This window comes from Neolamprologus multifasciatus, chromosome 1, assembly GCF_963576455.1.
Source record: "Neolamprologus multifasciatus chromosome 1, fNeoMul1.2, whole genome shotgun sequence".
NCBI lineage: Eukaryota > Metazoa > Chordata > Actinopteri > Cichliformes > Cichlidae > Neolamprologus > Neolamprologus multifasciatus.
In genome coordinates, this window is record NC_140439.1 from 21,820,017 (window position 1) to 21,835,110 (window position 15,094).

The 15,094-nt window shown below is 39.2% G+C and overlaps 1 protein-coding gene across 3 annotated transcripts in view; it reads left to right on the forward strand.

The window, feature by feature from the left end:
* znf280d (zinc finger protein 280D) overlaps positions 1–15,094 on the forward strand; it is an 18,608-nt gene continuing 3,514 nt past the window's right edge. The window contains exons 1-17 of one of the 3 annotated variants that reach the window (XM_085158400.1): positions 1–151; positions 3,492–3,616; positions 4,704–4,912; positions 5,015–5,114; positions 5,236–5,457; positions 5,992–6,066; positions 6,163–6,269; positions 6,414–6,601; positions 9,795–9,952; positions 10,044–10,144; positions 10,235–10,381; positions 10,824–10,958; positions 11,046–11,275; positions 12,535–12,675; positions 12,784–12,852; positions 12,936–13,051; positions 13,143–13,167. In XM_085158400.1, coding sequence (XP_085014526.1) covers positions 3,499–3,616; positions 4,704–4,912; positions 5,015–5,114; positions 5,236–5,457; positions 5,992–6,066; positions 6,163–6,269; positions 6,414–6,601; positions 9,795–9,952; positions 10,044–10,144; positions 10,235–10,381; positions 10,824–10,958; positions 11,046–11,275; positions 12,535–12,675; positions 12,784–12,852; positions 12,936–13,051; positions 13,143–13,167 — 2,141 coding nt within the window. In that variant the 5' untranslated portion in view covers positions 1–151; positions 3,492–3,498. The remainder of the gene's footprint in view (positions 152–3,491; positions 3,617–4,703; positions 4,913–5,014; positions 5,115–5,235; positions 5,458–5,991; positions 6,067–6,162; positions 6,270–6,413; positions 6,602–9,794; positions 9,953–10,043; positions 10,145–10,234; positions 10,382–10,823; positions 10,959–11,045; positions 11,276–12,534; positions 12,676–12,783; positions 12,853–12,935; positions 13,052–13,142; positions 13,168–15,094) is intronic. The other 2 variants (XM_085158409.1, XM_085158413.1) reach the window with 2 other exon arrangements.

The window sequence follows — 15,094 nt, forward strand, 5'->3', positions numbered from 1 at the left end:
GGAAGTTCCCAGCGAGGAGCACCAGGCATTGGTCCGCACACACCGAGCTTTTCCGCCGCCTTTGGGCAGCGATACATCCCCTGGTGTGTGTAATGTGCACCCGCTCTGTCTGAAATCCGCCGTCCTCAGCTCAAGGACTGTGCCGAAACTGGTATGTAGACACAGCTTTTCCCCTAAAACTGCGAGCTGGCAGTGAAAGAGTTGTGTTTAAGCACACGTCCTACCGGTGCAGGCTTTGTCCCAGAAAATGTGTGCATGCTAACCAATTCTGGCTAATGTTATGAGGCTTTGCTCGATGACCGGTCACTCTTGCAAAGTAATGATACAATGATCTGACAATACACTGTGCCGCAGCTCTAAAATCTGATTTCGCATTTAATGCTCTAATATTGTGGCAGAGTGCAGCGGCCGAAGAGCGGGAGCAGCACTAGAAAACTGGACCTTAGCATTAGCTCTGCCGCTAGTGAAAAGGGACATTAACGTTAAACAGCGCTGCTCGCTATGAGGGAGCTAGGCTAACATGACGTTAGCTGTTCTGTTGTTGAATGTAGCACACAATAATGTCTTCATTTACTCTACCTGTTTTCATGTGTTTATGAAATGTGCACTGAGGTGAGCTAGCTTAAAATTAAACACCTTTGTGCCTTTGTGCATGCAATTTCAGTTAGTTGTTAGTCGCTATAAAAGCGTTCAGGCCCAAATAAGTAATGCATTAAAACGCGAGGCATTAGTATGACTATTATACAATAGAAACTGAGCACAGCTACACCAGCAGGCAGTGTTGTCACCGCCTTAACGACAATTACACAGCTTTGTAAAACCTTCAGTTTATAAAAGCTCCTTTTAGGGTCTCCACAACACAAAAAACCAAAGCATTGAGACCCAGTTTAAATCATGTTCACCAATAATCACTGTAAATAATCAGGGGTTTGTACTGTAGGGTAAAAAACCAGTAATGGTACCCACTAATGAGATTTTGCCAGATTGAAAATAACCTGAAGCATGTTTAAAAATTTGTTTTTTTTGTTGTTTTTTAAAAGTCATGTATTCAAAGCAAAAATAAATAAATAAAAATCTAAACAAACTGGCCAAAAATTGTGCTCCATGAAGTGAAAGTGATGCCATTAGGGCTGCAGCTATTGATTATTTTCAGAATGGAGTAGTATAACGATTATTCCATCAATTAATCAAGTAATCGAACAAGAAATACTTTTTTTACTTTCCAAAGCCTTGGAATAAGTATGGTCTCGTGCACCCCATGCCCCCCTTTAGACTTACCCCTGTTTGCTGCAGGTATTGCTTCCATGTAAAAAAAAAAAAAAAAGCTGTATAATTTAACCAGTCTTGTATCAGACTAACTCACTAAGTTAACAGTTTATCTGCATATTTTAATACTTCTGGAGATTTATTGTAGAAATAAATGGATAAGCTACAAAGTTTGCTTTTCTTCACGTCTGGTGTCAAATGACTAATTACATACTGTATAATATTTAGGTACCTGTGTTTATGCGCCAGTGGCTGGTTCAAATTACGGCATCGGCCCCTTATTGTGGCACCCTCAGATGCAATGAAATGCCATGCAGTTTGAGGGCTGGATCAAATTGTGGCATCAGCCTCTAACTGTGGCACCCATGGTGGAGGCGTACCATGTCATTTAGGGGTGATGCCATGGCTGCTTAGACTAATACCTCAATCTGTCGCGGCGTTTGGGGTGATGCTGTAGCATATGGAGATGATTCTGTGGCATTTTGGGGTGGTGCCGCACACTGCCAAGGCATTTGGAGAGGATAAGTCAGAATTGTTTACAACCAAACCAGATGAAGTAATTTATCTGAACTATGTTATTTTCTTTGATTCGTGATTTGGGTGTTTTCTTAGCTTTTTGTTTGATTGCTGTTAAATTGAAGTATTGAGCTAGTTTGTTGATCAGGTCCTTGATTAAGGACTCATGGTAGTTTTTTACCCAGTGAAGGTTTTAATGGTGAACACAGAAACAGGGCTGCTGTTATGGACTCTAGAAACATGTTTTCACTGTACCTGAGCTCAGTGTCTCAGCAATGGCTCTGCATTTTTGCTCGAAGCGAAGAATTTGTGTCAAGAAATTTTTATAATTGACTTACTCCATGAATTGTTGCAACCCTAGATGCCATGCTATTGTAAGCTTTTATAGGTCAGGAAAGACTTAAAAACTAGATGGTTGCTAGGCAACACAATGTCACATTAGCTGATATAGATAAAAAAAAAACTTTAGGAGACCTATGTGCCAAGTTTGGTTGGTCAACTTCTGATCATTAAGGTGTCAGAGATTGTCAGACAGGGATTTTGTGTTATATTAAGAGACGTCAACATCACCTCATTACATTGATGGCAGACCATTAATGCTTACATGCATAGACACCTCCCAAACCTCCCAAAAGTTTGAACCAGGAAAATCTCTGAAGCACAGTCTGTCACATTCAGTGTCTTAGAGTAAAGCTTATAGTTAGGGCTATTGTAGAGTCTTAACCAAACAATTTAAAAAGCCTTGAGGTAACTGTTGTTGCGATTTGGTGCTATATAAATAAAATTGATGATAATAATAGTCATTTAAACATTAAAGCTTACCTTGTAGATTTAGTTCTGACACTGCCTCTCATTCCAAACCATGGCAAACCTAAAAACATTTCCAGACAACCACTATACATTGTGACATTCCAGTATTTCAAAAAGGCCACAGTAAAGACATTATTAAAAACAAACAAACAAACAAAAAAAACACACACAGCTGTGGCAGCTCAGCTGTTTGGACGAGGTATGTCATGGCACCGTCTCAAAAAGCCGGGATAGGTCGTGGCATCACCCTTAAAACGCTGTGGCATAACCCCAAAATGCCATGTCAAATGGTAGCATCTGAGTATGCCACCAGTTTATAATCAATTTATAATCTAAATTCAAGGAAATCAGTTTGAATACACAAAGTCTCTTCTTATTAAGTTTAAGAAATCGAGCTACTTAACATGTTGAGTAATCGATTATCAGTTCTACTAAAAGCAGCCCCACTCCAGCTAGTAAAGCCCACATCAGGGGTCATTTATTTTATGCTCAGCTTGTTTAATCTTGTAGAACCGAGTGCTGACCAGCTGTATGCCAAATGCAGATTTTGCAGTTATTTTGGTGCAGACTCAGGCAGCGGATGCTCAGATTGCACACCTGAATCGAATTTCTCCCAGTAACCCGTTTTCCATGCATTTGCTGCAGCGATTCTTATCGTTACTTTTTTAATAGGCATAATCAGTAATCACAGGTAAATATCAAATGCCTGTTTCGACAATTTATTGTGAAATACTTTGGGAACACCTTTTTTTCCCCCCAATAATTAGATCATCCAAGGATCTGTACCTAAGTGGGCCACCGTCAGTGATATCTGTGTTTCTTATTTCATCTCAAAGTGGCTGATGGGAGATACGTGTGTTGTTTGGTGAAGCAGTAACTTTAATGTTTTTCTGTTGTAGGTCCACAATGTCTGAACTTTTTATGGAGTGTGTAGAGGAGGAGCTGGAGCCGTGGCAGAAACAAGTTCCTGAAGTTCACTTGATAGAAGATGATGACGATGAGCCCATCTTTGTTGGAGTGCTCTGTATGTTACACCACATTTTTAGAAATATAAAAACGTCTTATTTTATTGTTAAAACTTTAATGGCACAAATGAATGTATAATAATACAAAAACAGACTGAATTCCTCCACCAAAGCTGAAATTTCCCTGAAATTCCCTGTGCCCAGATCCAGATTAGTTTGTTAAATATTCGGGAACATCCACACAGTATCGCTCAGTTCTTAATATGCACTTGTAAATATAGGATAACTAAATGTCCACTTTTACCCTGTCTCCAAGTGGTTAAAAGTCCTTTCAAAGAAATTCCTGGCACCAGATCAAGTATCTCCTCTGGCATGTAGAGCTGTTTGTCCTGCTAGATTGTTTTAGTTTACTCTATAGTACTCATTTATGCCATCAGGTATACAAGATTCATAGTTTTTTAAATAACTGGGTCGTGTTTTCTGGAAGGAGACTGTGACAATGTCTGTAATTTTTTGCCTCAGTACGCCACCCTGTACACCATCTAGTGAAGTTATAAGGAAGTAAATGTGTCATTGACAAAGTCTACAATGAAAAAAAAAAGCTGTCACGAATAGATGCAGTTCTTTGACTCGTGATCTGAAGCATATCACATCATCTGTCAAACATGATGGTGGTAATGTTATGGCTGCCACGTATGACTGCCAGTGGAACTGAGTCGATGGAGTTTGTTGATGATGTTACTGCAGATTGAAGTAGCAGGATAAATTGTTGAACTGTGTACAGGGTTATACTCTCTGCTCAGATTCACCCACATACTGCAGAACCGACTGGTTCGTGCATTATAAAATGTAGGCAGAGAAACCCACAAACTGCAAGTTGTACCAAACACAGTTTGGATGGATGAATGTCCCTATATTGTCCCAGCATCCAGAGGAGAAATAGTGTACATTTAATTTTCTGTAACTCACTATTTTTAGTAAATTGCAGCTTATTACAGAAGGTTTTTTTTTTTCTAGGGTTTTTACTTGTTGTCCAGCAAGTTGCACATATTGCCGGCTAAAATTTTAAGTTTTCACATGCTTTGACTTTGTTTCTGGTTGTTGTTGTTGAATTGCCTATTTTTGCCCCCCTTAATGTTCTCACAGCGAATAACCAGAAGGATGGAAAGCCTTCTAACCCTCCGACTCCTCAAAGGAAAAGTGCAGCAAAACAAGAAGTAAAGTGCCCCCCTCCTCAGCCTGCTGTGGTCCCCTCACCAATAGTGCTGCCATTGAATATACCTGGGAAAACAAAGAGTACTGTACCAACCAGTCTGACAACAGTAACTCCACAGCCTGTTATTGTCAATAATCAGGTATTTTTGCATTTAAGTGTTTCTAAATACCAAAAAACTAAATGATAAGAGCAGGCAGAAGGAACAGAAGCTGATATGGGTGATTTTTGTTTGTTTTTTCAGGGCTTTATTGTCACTTCTCCACAGTTAACAAATAGCAGTGACTTTATTGCCTCTTTTGGGGCCGCGTTTCCCCCAAGACCATCAATTACAATCATTCCAGGTAAATCTCAGTTTAATATAGTAATCCTTTTGTGAGTAAATCTTCATTGCACTATATTTTGTTTGTTTATTTTCTTTAGTTTGAGTCTTGCAATGCCAAGTGCGTATCCTGTTGCTTACAGCTGGTCAGCAGCAGATTTTTCAGCAGGTCTCTCCAGCCACAGTCATACCTGGCGCTGTCCACAGGCCACAGGTGCAACAAATTAGCAACAATGTTGTGACACTGTCAAATGTCCAGAGTCCTGCTGTATACTCAACACAGCCTAGTCAGCTTCAACCAAACAGATCCACCTCACAACCTCTTCAGACCTTTTCTATGTCTGCAAAGGACACCAATAGCAGAGGTAACGCTCTAAAAGTTAGCTATTTTGCTTTTCCTGATTTTTTTTTTTTTCTGCGACGTGTACATGTTTTGTAGTGGTGGTTCCTCATATTAAACACAGCCAAAGTTTTAGATAATGAGGTCCGTATTTGTGCAAATAGTCTTTATTAGTCAAAAGCTCTAGCTTTGAAGCCCCACACACCTTAATGAAGAGCAGTGAAATAGAAAAAAAGTCAACTTTAAGGGGGAAGGGGGTTAAAATGTATTGGTTCAAAAGCGCAGAAATTGTTGGATTATTTTGATCTATGAATCATGCGAAGCTACTCTTGTAGAACTTAGAACATATAACTTTTATTGTCAGTATAGAGTTGCTTGCACAGTGAAATTAAGTAGCAAGACCACAAAGATGCAAAAGTAAAGAAAACAATATACCTCTTGTGTATGTTTATTGTAGAGTTAGGGATAAAAATGTGGAACTGTGACAAAAAAAAATGTGTTTTTAGCCTCAGGCAGCTGGCAGTGACTCAATTATCAATTGTTTTACATTTTGGTACAGATCAGAGCTTACTGAAACGAGGACTGACACCACAGGAAATGGACAACGTAGCAAAAAAATCAAAGCCTGACTTGTGTAAGTTTTATTGACAATTTTTTTTAAACTCTAAAGATTCTAATCCAAGTTCCTGCTGTATTTTATTAAGTTTAACCTTCAGTTCCTTTTCTGTAGCACCACAAAAAGTAGTCATCAGAGTGGAAAATGGCATGGTAAAGAGAAAGTGTCCCAATTGTCAAGAAGAAATTCTCACAGAGGAAGCTCTAAAATATCACATGATGGTGAGTAAAACTCTGGTTAAGAATATGTTATTGTCAAATGGGATTATATAAAATAATGTTTTTAAAAGCTCGTCAGTTTTAGCAAACGATCATTCGTGTGTTGGTTTCCATGAAACATTAATATGTTTAATCCGTTTATGTCAGAACTGCCGTGCCAACGGAGGAAGCACAGCTCCAGCGGCCCTGAACACGAACTCAAACAAGCGCATCATGCTGGTTGCAGATTTCTATTACGGTAACTTTGAGGGAGACGTGCAAAAGAAGGAGGCACAGAAGACCAACACCACCTTTAAGTGCCAGAGCTGCTTAAAAGTTCTCAAGAATAATATCAGGTAGGAAAATTTGCTTTCATTCTTAAGTAGATAGCCATAATTTTTCTTTATGAATTGTCATTTTTCCCACAAAGAGTGCAGACTTCTTGCTGATTTCAGCATTTTGCTTTTGTAAGTTTGAATTGTTTACATTATTTTATTGGTTTCTATTGGCTGGCACCACATGTAAAACAACAGGACGCAAATACACAGTAATTAAAGCATAATGAACGGTGCACAGTCATAAATGTCAGCAACGACTTCGGCCACTCGCGCAAGTTACATGAAAAGCTCTACAAAGATTCCCCAAAAGTCTAAATCAGACCTTACTCCTTGATTGGTACATATGCCACTATATTAATATGCATAATATCCTCCTGAGAAATTGATTTTATGATTTCCCGCCTCTTTGGAGCTAAAAGAAGCCACCCAAACATATGAGATGTCATTGGAAAGGCCAGCATGTCCTCTGTGAGCACATCGACACCTAGTAAGGGTAGCTCAAACAAGTCAAAAGATATAGAAAGAAAACAAATGTCCAAAATAGAGGAAAAAGTGAATAGGCTGGGTCTCAGGAGGATATAATGTACTATATATTTACAAATATTGGTTTGTTTTTGTGTGTGTTTCCTTGTCACTAAATAGAAATTAACCAGCATATATTTGCTCCAAATATCCATTAGATTGGGTCGTCGTGTTATTGTTTTATAGTAGTAATTGGGCTTCCTGCTTTAAGGAAGTCTGAGCAGCTCGGCTTACAGGTGGCTGCTCACCTCATAACCAGGCTAATCGCTTTCTGCTGGGGAACATCTGATTGTATTACAGTAATAAATAGGCAGGTTTGTCTAGTCAACTTTAGTATTCTGTTTTGCACAGTAATAGGAAGGCGTACGGATACTGATCTAAACTCCAATGGTATTGTTAATTTGTGGGAATTATATTTTGAAATCAACATTCCCTTCATGAAGGGGAGTAAAGGCAAAACCATCTGCCTTTTGCAACTCTAACATGGATTTGAATAAAGTGTTAGTGAATATTTATGGTGTTTATAGACAGTGCTGTAGTGTTTGGCTTGTTTTGTCTACACATATAATGTTCAAAAACCAAACTGAGTTTTCAAGGACTTTGTGTCCAGTGCCAATAAAACGAAAGAGAGGATGGGGAGGGAGGTTATCTCCCTCTGCCCTAACTGCAGCTTTTGTCTCAGATGGATGACATTTTCCCTCATGGGCGTAGAGATGAAAAATGACTGCTAGTTTAGGTGGCGTAAGAAGTGCTCCTTTGATTAAATAACTTTGCTTTCAGAACAGTGGGGCAAAAAAAGCTTCTGTAAGCTGCTTTTAATGGGAGAACACATTTGTACTGCAACCACACTCTCACAGCGGAGGTCAGAGTTCAGCCACATAAAAATTTCTATTAGGGGAGCTGAGGTAGCAGAATGTGCAGGCTGAAAAATGGGCCATGCCTCATCAGGGCAGCAGTGGCAGGTAGCTGAGGAGGTGCTCAGTGCAGCCGTGGGGCGCTGTATCATTAAGCAAAACAAAAATCTTTGTGTAATTGCTGATATTATAGCAGCCATTATACATGCTTAGAAAGTGAAGCGCGAGCAGAGCGCTTCATTTATCTTAAAAACCTTTGGGACCTGGATCCGGTGCATGTACACAGGCCATGAATATTTAATTTTTTCCCCCACAAAGCTAAAGTTGATGTTGTTTTAGTGCACCTATTTTCTCTTTAAAGATAAATCGTGATCAAATTTGTTCAAGTCCACACTTGTGTATTTATTTATTCAACCTTGAGCTGTTTGCGCTGACCAAATGCAAGCATTGTTATGATGAATGAATGGAAGGGCTGTGTGGAAAATACACTTAAATGTAAATATAAGTAATAGCTCACCTAATAGTTTCTGGCTTAAAAATTAATTCTTTAATGTAGCAGCTTTGAAAATGTAGGGTGTAGACAACCAGCAGTATACAGATGTTCAGTAAGTTCAGTTAGCATGCACTGTAGCTGATCTCAACAGGTTTAAGCTGATCTTTAACTATTCAACAAGTGGCCTGCCAAAATTTTCAATCAGTAGTACTGATTACCAACACTAATATCTTGAAAATATATTTTGTTATGGGTTAAATTTAACCAATTTAAATACGTTTAAAACAGGGTTAATAATGAGAAAAAACTGAACTGTAAAGTCAGAACACCTGTTCATCATATAACGTATATTTGTGAACAATTATAGAAACACTTCATTTTGTTTATAACCTGAAATGAACTTTTTTTTAAATTAATTAAAAAAAATGTTACTATTAGTTTACTCACTCCACTTTTTGTTTCTTAGGATTCAGGATTCAATATTACAGGTGCCACAAATATAATAAGACATGGATGGGAAAAAAAATTAAATTATATGAAAACATTAGTTAAAGTATGAAAAGCAATTATTAAGATTAATTTTGCATTCCAGCAGCAGGTGGTCTGGGCTAGAATGAATAAATACGGGTAAATGCATCCATTTCATACTTTCTAAGGTTTCAGTCACACAGGGCTAGAGACCAGTTGGCAACCTCCAGTAACTTGGTAACAACTGGATGATGAGTGGTTGCTTGAGGTTGCTGGCTGTTGCTAGGGGATATCAGTTGTAATGATACGATGCTACACTGAAAGCCTTATTGTGATTTCTTTGGTAATGAGCAGATTAACACAGTCACCTGTGCTTTGCACAAAAGTCATGTCTGCAAACATTCAGCAACTACTCACTGATCTGTAACCAAGATGAAAACGTGATGAAAACCAGAAACGGCCGTTTGCCTTCAGAGCACAGTTGTGCCTCGACGCTAAAACCAAAAGGTTTCAAAACTTTTTCGATGAAGGCGATTGGTCTTTCTAGCCTGCTTCATGCTTTTCACAGGTTCAATTCCACTCTGCAAATAATTAGTGTTTGCAGACAAGCTAGCATCTTTTATGGGCAAGCAATGCTAGCAACCAAAGCAATCACTAAGAATTATACATCTTTGTGACCAACTATTTGCGAACCAGTTGGTTCTTAGCAACCTGTTCTGAGTGGTCTCTAGGTCTTTACTGAGGCCTGAATCATCAGTTCAGATAAACATCAGCAGTCTGTTCTTGATAACAGTTAAAAGCTGGCTAGTTGTTCAAAGGCTGCCACAGTTGGTTGACATTTCCGTGCTCTGTGTGTTTCCACTCTTCGCTGCAGGTTCATGAACCATATGAAACACCACTTGGAGCTGGAAAAGCAGAACAGCGAGAGCTGGGAAAGCCACACAACCTGCCACCACTGCTACCGACAGTACATGACCCCGTTCCAGCTGCAGTGCCACATCGAGAGTGCTCACAGCCCGATTGAATCCTCAAGTATAACACGATGATTCATGAAGCTCATTCTGGCCTTTTGGTTAGAAATTTATTTTCCATATCTGATTTTACTCTATTTTTTCCCTTATAGCCAATTGCAAGATATGTGAGCTGGCGTTTGAATCAGAGCAGGTGCTTCTGGAGCACATGAAGGGAAACCACAAACCTGGGGAAATGCCTTATGTGTGCCAGGTCTGCACTCGTCTTAGGGTTACAGTTTCTTTTAATGTGTGCAGAGAATCGGTGGCCAGTACTGAATTTGTGGTTTTACTGCTTTCACAGGTTTGCAATTACAGGTCTTCCTTCTTCTCTGATTTGGAGACACATTTCAGGAGCGTCCACGAAAACACAAAAGACCTGCTGTGTCCCTTCTGTCTCAAAGTTCTTAGAACTAGTCATATATACATGCAGCACTACATGAAACATCAGGTATGAAGCTAAGTTCACGCTCGGTTTGAAAGCCTTTCAGAAACAGATGTCAGTTTTAACTGCCGCAGTGCAAAATACAGTTTAGTGAATTCAGATTTTCTCCAGGAAATTTTAAACATTTACAGGCTTGGACTTGTTTTTGGTTCCTGCCATTACCTCCAAGTTTGAATTGATTTTGGTGTCTGCCGAGCACACAAGTGTAATACATAAAAGCTTCCACAATAAAACCTGCTTCTCTTGCCCTACAAAGCAATAAATTTGGTCGAATTAGAACCCAAAAAAATTAATTGCCACTCTATTAATAGAAGTGAAATTAGTCTATTTCGTACTTGTTACACTCTTTCAGCAAATCCAAATGAAACATATCAGCTATTAGCCTCCCATAGAGCCACTTATTAATCACATTTTTTTGTGTTTCTGCTTCTCTCCCCCTCCATTTCAGAAAAAAAAGATCCATCGCTGTGGAAAATGTAGACTGAATTTTCTTACCTACAAGGAGAAAGTGGAGCACAGGACTCATGTCCACAAGACTTTTAGGAAGCCTAAAGCCCTGGAGGGCCTTCCTCCTGGTACAAAGGTCTGAGGCACTCATAATAACATCTGTGCTATTATGTTAAATGTTAAAGAAATATAACTTTGATCCAGTGTTGTGTTCTCACTGCAGGTGACCATTAGAGCTTCCCTCACAGGAAAGTCACCTGCACTGCCGGTGTCCCCTAAGCAACCTGGCTTTGTCGTCAGTACAGAAAGTCTGAGTGTGAATCATCCAATAAAACCTCATGTTACTGTATCTAAGTCTAAACCAACCACCTCAGAAACAGGAAAGGCAAAGATGCCTCAGAGCAAGAAGCAAAACCCTCAGTCCAAGCACAACCTGGCACTCAGGAATCTCAGGTTGGCAACTTTTTCACACAGCACTCAGGAGCAGACTCTAAAGATGTGCAGCATGTAAACATCAGTGAAGATCAATTTAGATTTCAGAGTGTTCTTTTTTTAAAACCTCACTTGGTATGATAACAGTAGAACTGCCACAAGGGTTCAGCCATTTCTTCAGATCTGAAACTCGAGCTATTCAGGTCCTCTGGATTTCGCTCTTTATTTGCTTAGATTAGTTCACACTCTGGACTCCTGGCTCATTTCAGCTTCAGCTACGCTGCTTCGCACAGCCAACAGCCTCATCAATATCTCAGCAGTCCTTATTATAAAACGTTTCACAGACAAAACCATCACGGACTTTCTTATTTCAGGATTTAATGTGACCCATGTCTACCTGTTGTAGCTGTGTGTTGTCACCAGGGGGCGGTGTCAGATGTGTAAAAAACATCTGCTAATGTTGGCTGTTGTTCCTTCTCTGCTTGTGGACTGCTATTCGTTTTCTTGTTAAAGACAGCTTTTTCCAACCAATCAGTTTTTGACATTTTCATGGCATCATTGCATCAATCGCTGTAGTTGTAGTTGTCTCTTGTTGGATTACTTGTTCCTGCGTTCCACTGTAGGTGGTGTAAATAAATACATTTGGACTCTTTTAAACTATTGTGAAGTCGCAAACGTTGAGCCCTTAATACAATTTGAGCTGATGCAAATTTATTAAGAAGTTAAATATCAAGACCCTTTAAAATGACTGTACTCTTTAAATAAATTAAATGTTTACACTGCAGTCTTCACTAAAGTGCAGATCATTTATCTTAATGACACAATGGGTCTTTTGCATATGGTTAAAATTGCACCACAACCACTAACATGGAACCCCACCTCTTGGGTATCCAAGGCAGGGTGGGAGCAAATTAATGGAGGTTATTAAAGCCCCGCAGTACACAAAATAAATGACTGTATTTCTAATTAATTTTCTGGACACTCTTCATTAGGCTGAGTAAAAATAACATGGAGTATAGCAGGATTTCTGTCTTTAAAAAAATTAATGTGTGTGTGATATTTGGCTAATTAGGCTCAGTAATCAACAGCTATTTGCTGGCTTCAGTCACATTATTTGGGCTTTTAAGCAGATCAGACATAAGATGATTTAGTGGTACATCAAGTCGGACTGTACAATTAGAAACCTACAGACCTCTCAGCAGACAATTAACGCATCATAGTAATGAGAAATTCAAATCATCATTAACAGTATCTTAAAGTGTTACATTTTGTGTTTTCAGTGCTAGCGGAGGGATTTACACATGCATCGAATGCAACGCACACGTGGACGACTTTTTCTCTCATTTCCCAATGGTTTCCAGTTGCGGCGCATGCAAATATCGCACAAGTTGCAAAGTTTCTATCGGGAATCATATGATAAGGTCAGCAAGACCCTGATTTCCATTGATATTTGAGTGACTTTTAGCATCTGCTGACTTTTTTTATGACAAAGCTTGCTTTCTTTTTTTTTTTTTTTTTTTAAAAATCAGATTTCACAGCACCATCACCAAGAACAGATTTTTGAAAATGGATCACAAGAAAAATTCATTGGCCTCAAAGTAAGAGTACTTCTCAAGTTATACTTTCACTTGGCAGTAAATCTGAGTTAAAATAGTAATAAAATTTCTTCTTCTGTTTTCAGGTTCACGTTGGTTTGTCTCAACTGTGACCTTCTCGTCGATGCATCACGTGGCGACCTGATGACCAAACATTTAAACGATCGACCGAATCACGTATGCAAAGTCATAGCTGAGAAAGGTTTGTGTTTGTCTTTCACTACCGCTGGAGTCATGGCCAGTGTTTAGTTTCACACGTTGCTTGAAAAAGTTGTTTCTTGTTTTTAACCCAGCAGATATGAAAGCCAAAGATCGCGTGTGAGTAGAAACCGCTCCCAACATTTACATGTTGTGATTTGTAGTCAATCTCTGAAACACACTGAAGACCTAAAGAAAATGCACTAAATTCTTAAAGGGGCACTCTTTTCAATTTAGTTTGCTTTCATGAAGTTGAACAACTTGCAACAGACTTTAACAGATTGAAATATTGTCAAAATAGAGACATAACAGAGATTGAGATATCTGCATATCATACACCTCGATTAACTCCAGCGTCTGCAAAGGTAGAATCTCTTATATTCTGTTATTCACTCCTGTTATACTTTATACAAAACTGAAATAACCTCACAATTACATAAATCGTGGACAATAGTAACTGACTTGCTGTGGAGAATAATTCAGGGCTGAATATCTGTCTGTGTAGATGTTATCAAAGAGGTTAGGGGAAAAAGAGGTTTGTTAGAACTTTTTACTGTCATAAACGACATCAATTCATCCAGATTTGTGAATGTGATAACTACAGAACAAAGTGATTTAGGATCTTCAAATTGATACCATAGGTGTAGTTACTAAAACTCTCAGACAAGTTTGAATCTCTTTGAACTCATAGTTAGGGTCAGAGGTCAAATTTTCTGAAAATCTTGCAAATACAATGCAATAATCTGCTAGGAGGCAGAGGGATACCACTGGCCACCATCAGCATGTTTTATTGTGTCTGCAGTATTTGGCCTGCATGTGGTCATTTTCTTTGAGACAATAACCTTCAGTAACCGTACAGTGTTATAACTGGTTACATTGCAGCTTATGTAATATCACTCTCAACTATAGGGATGGGTACCGGTATCCGGTGCCATCATGGCACCGGTTCTGACATAAACGGTAGTAACCAGACCGAAAAGCAGCGCGCATTTCGGTGCTTTATTTCGGTGCTTTATTTCGGTGATTTTTTTTCCTGAGCTGTGATACACTTTCTTCTTCCTTACATTTCTATTGGCGGTTGGCAAACAACTGAAAGGTGCATTACCGCCACCAACTGGTATGGAATGATACACTTTAGATTCTAGCCAATCATTTTACGTTTCGAGGATAGTAGGCGGGTCCAGGTACGTACGTTCTTTTACAGCAGAGCTACAGATTAAAAATGCCCAAGGCAAAGCGGTCAAAAGTCTGGCTGTACTTCACAGCAAAAGATGCAAACTCAGCAGCCTGCAACAAGTGCTTTAAGCTGATACTGTCAAAGGAGGTCACACTTTAAATCCGATGAACCTAGCCCTGCCAGTGTAGCAGAAATGATGATGGCAGCAGCAGCCGTTCTTCTCTGCGTGAGTAGCTTAATGTTGTTCGTGTGTAATTTACGTTGAGTAAGCTAACCGCGTTATTAAATTAATGCATGTAACGTGAACTAGCAAACACCATCATAGCTACATGCGGCTGTCTTCTTGTTTGATGTCAGATACTCCCTTCACCCTGGCCAAAAAGGCTAAAATGACCGAAGAAAAAGTGGAAAACAGCTAAACATGAGAGGTTTTTGGACAAAGTTTGTGTTTTTTCCATTGTTTAAGCACTGCTTCCAGCCCAGAGTGATACCATATATGCCGTATACCTGCAGAAAAGACTAACATTGTTATCTTTTTACAAAAAAACAGCTGAACATGAGAGGTTTTTGGACCAATTTTGTGTTTTCCATTCTTTAAGCACCGGTTTGGGCACCGTTTAAGCACCGGCACCGTTTCAAAAGTACCGGTTTGGCACCGGTATCGGATAAAACCTAAACGATACCCATCCCTACTCAACTAGTTGCAGCAGATGGTTGAGCTTGGTTCTTTCAGACGGTTCTTCCTGTTAAAAAAAAGAGTTCTTCTTTCCCACTGTCATCAAGTGCTTCCTCAAAATAGGTCTTTTGACTGCTAAATTTTAATATTTACACTGGACCTTAATTTGATACATTTTGTATTTACTGTCTTTT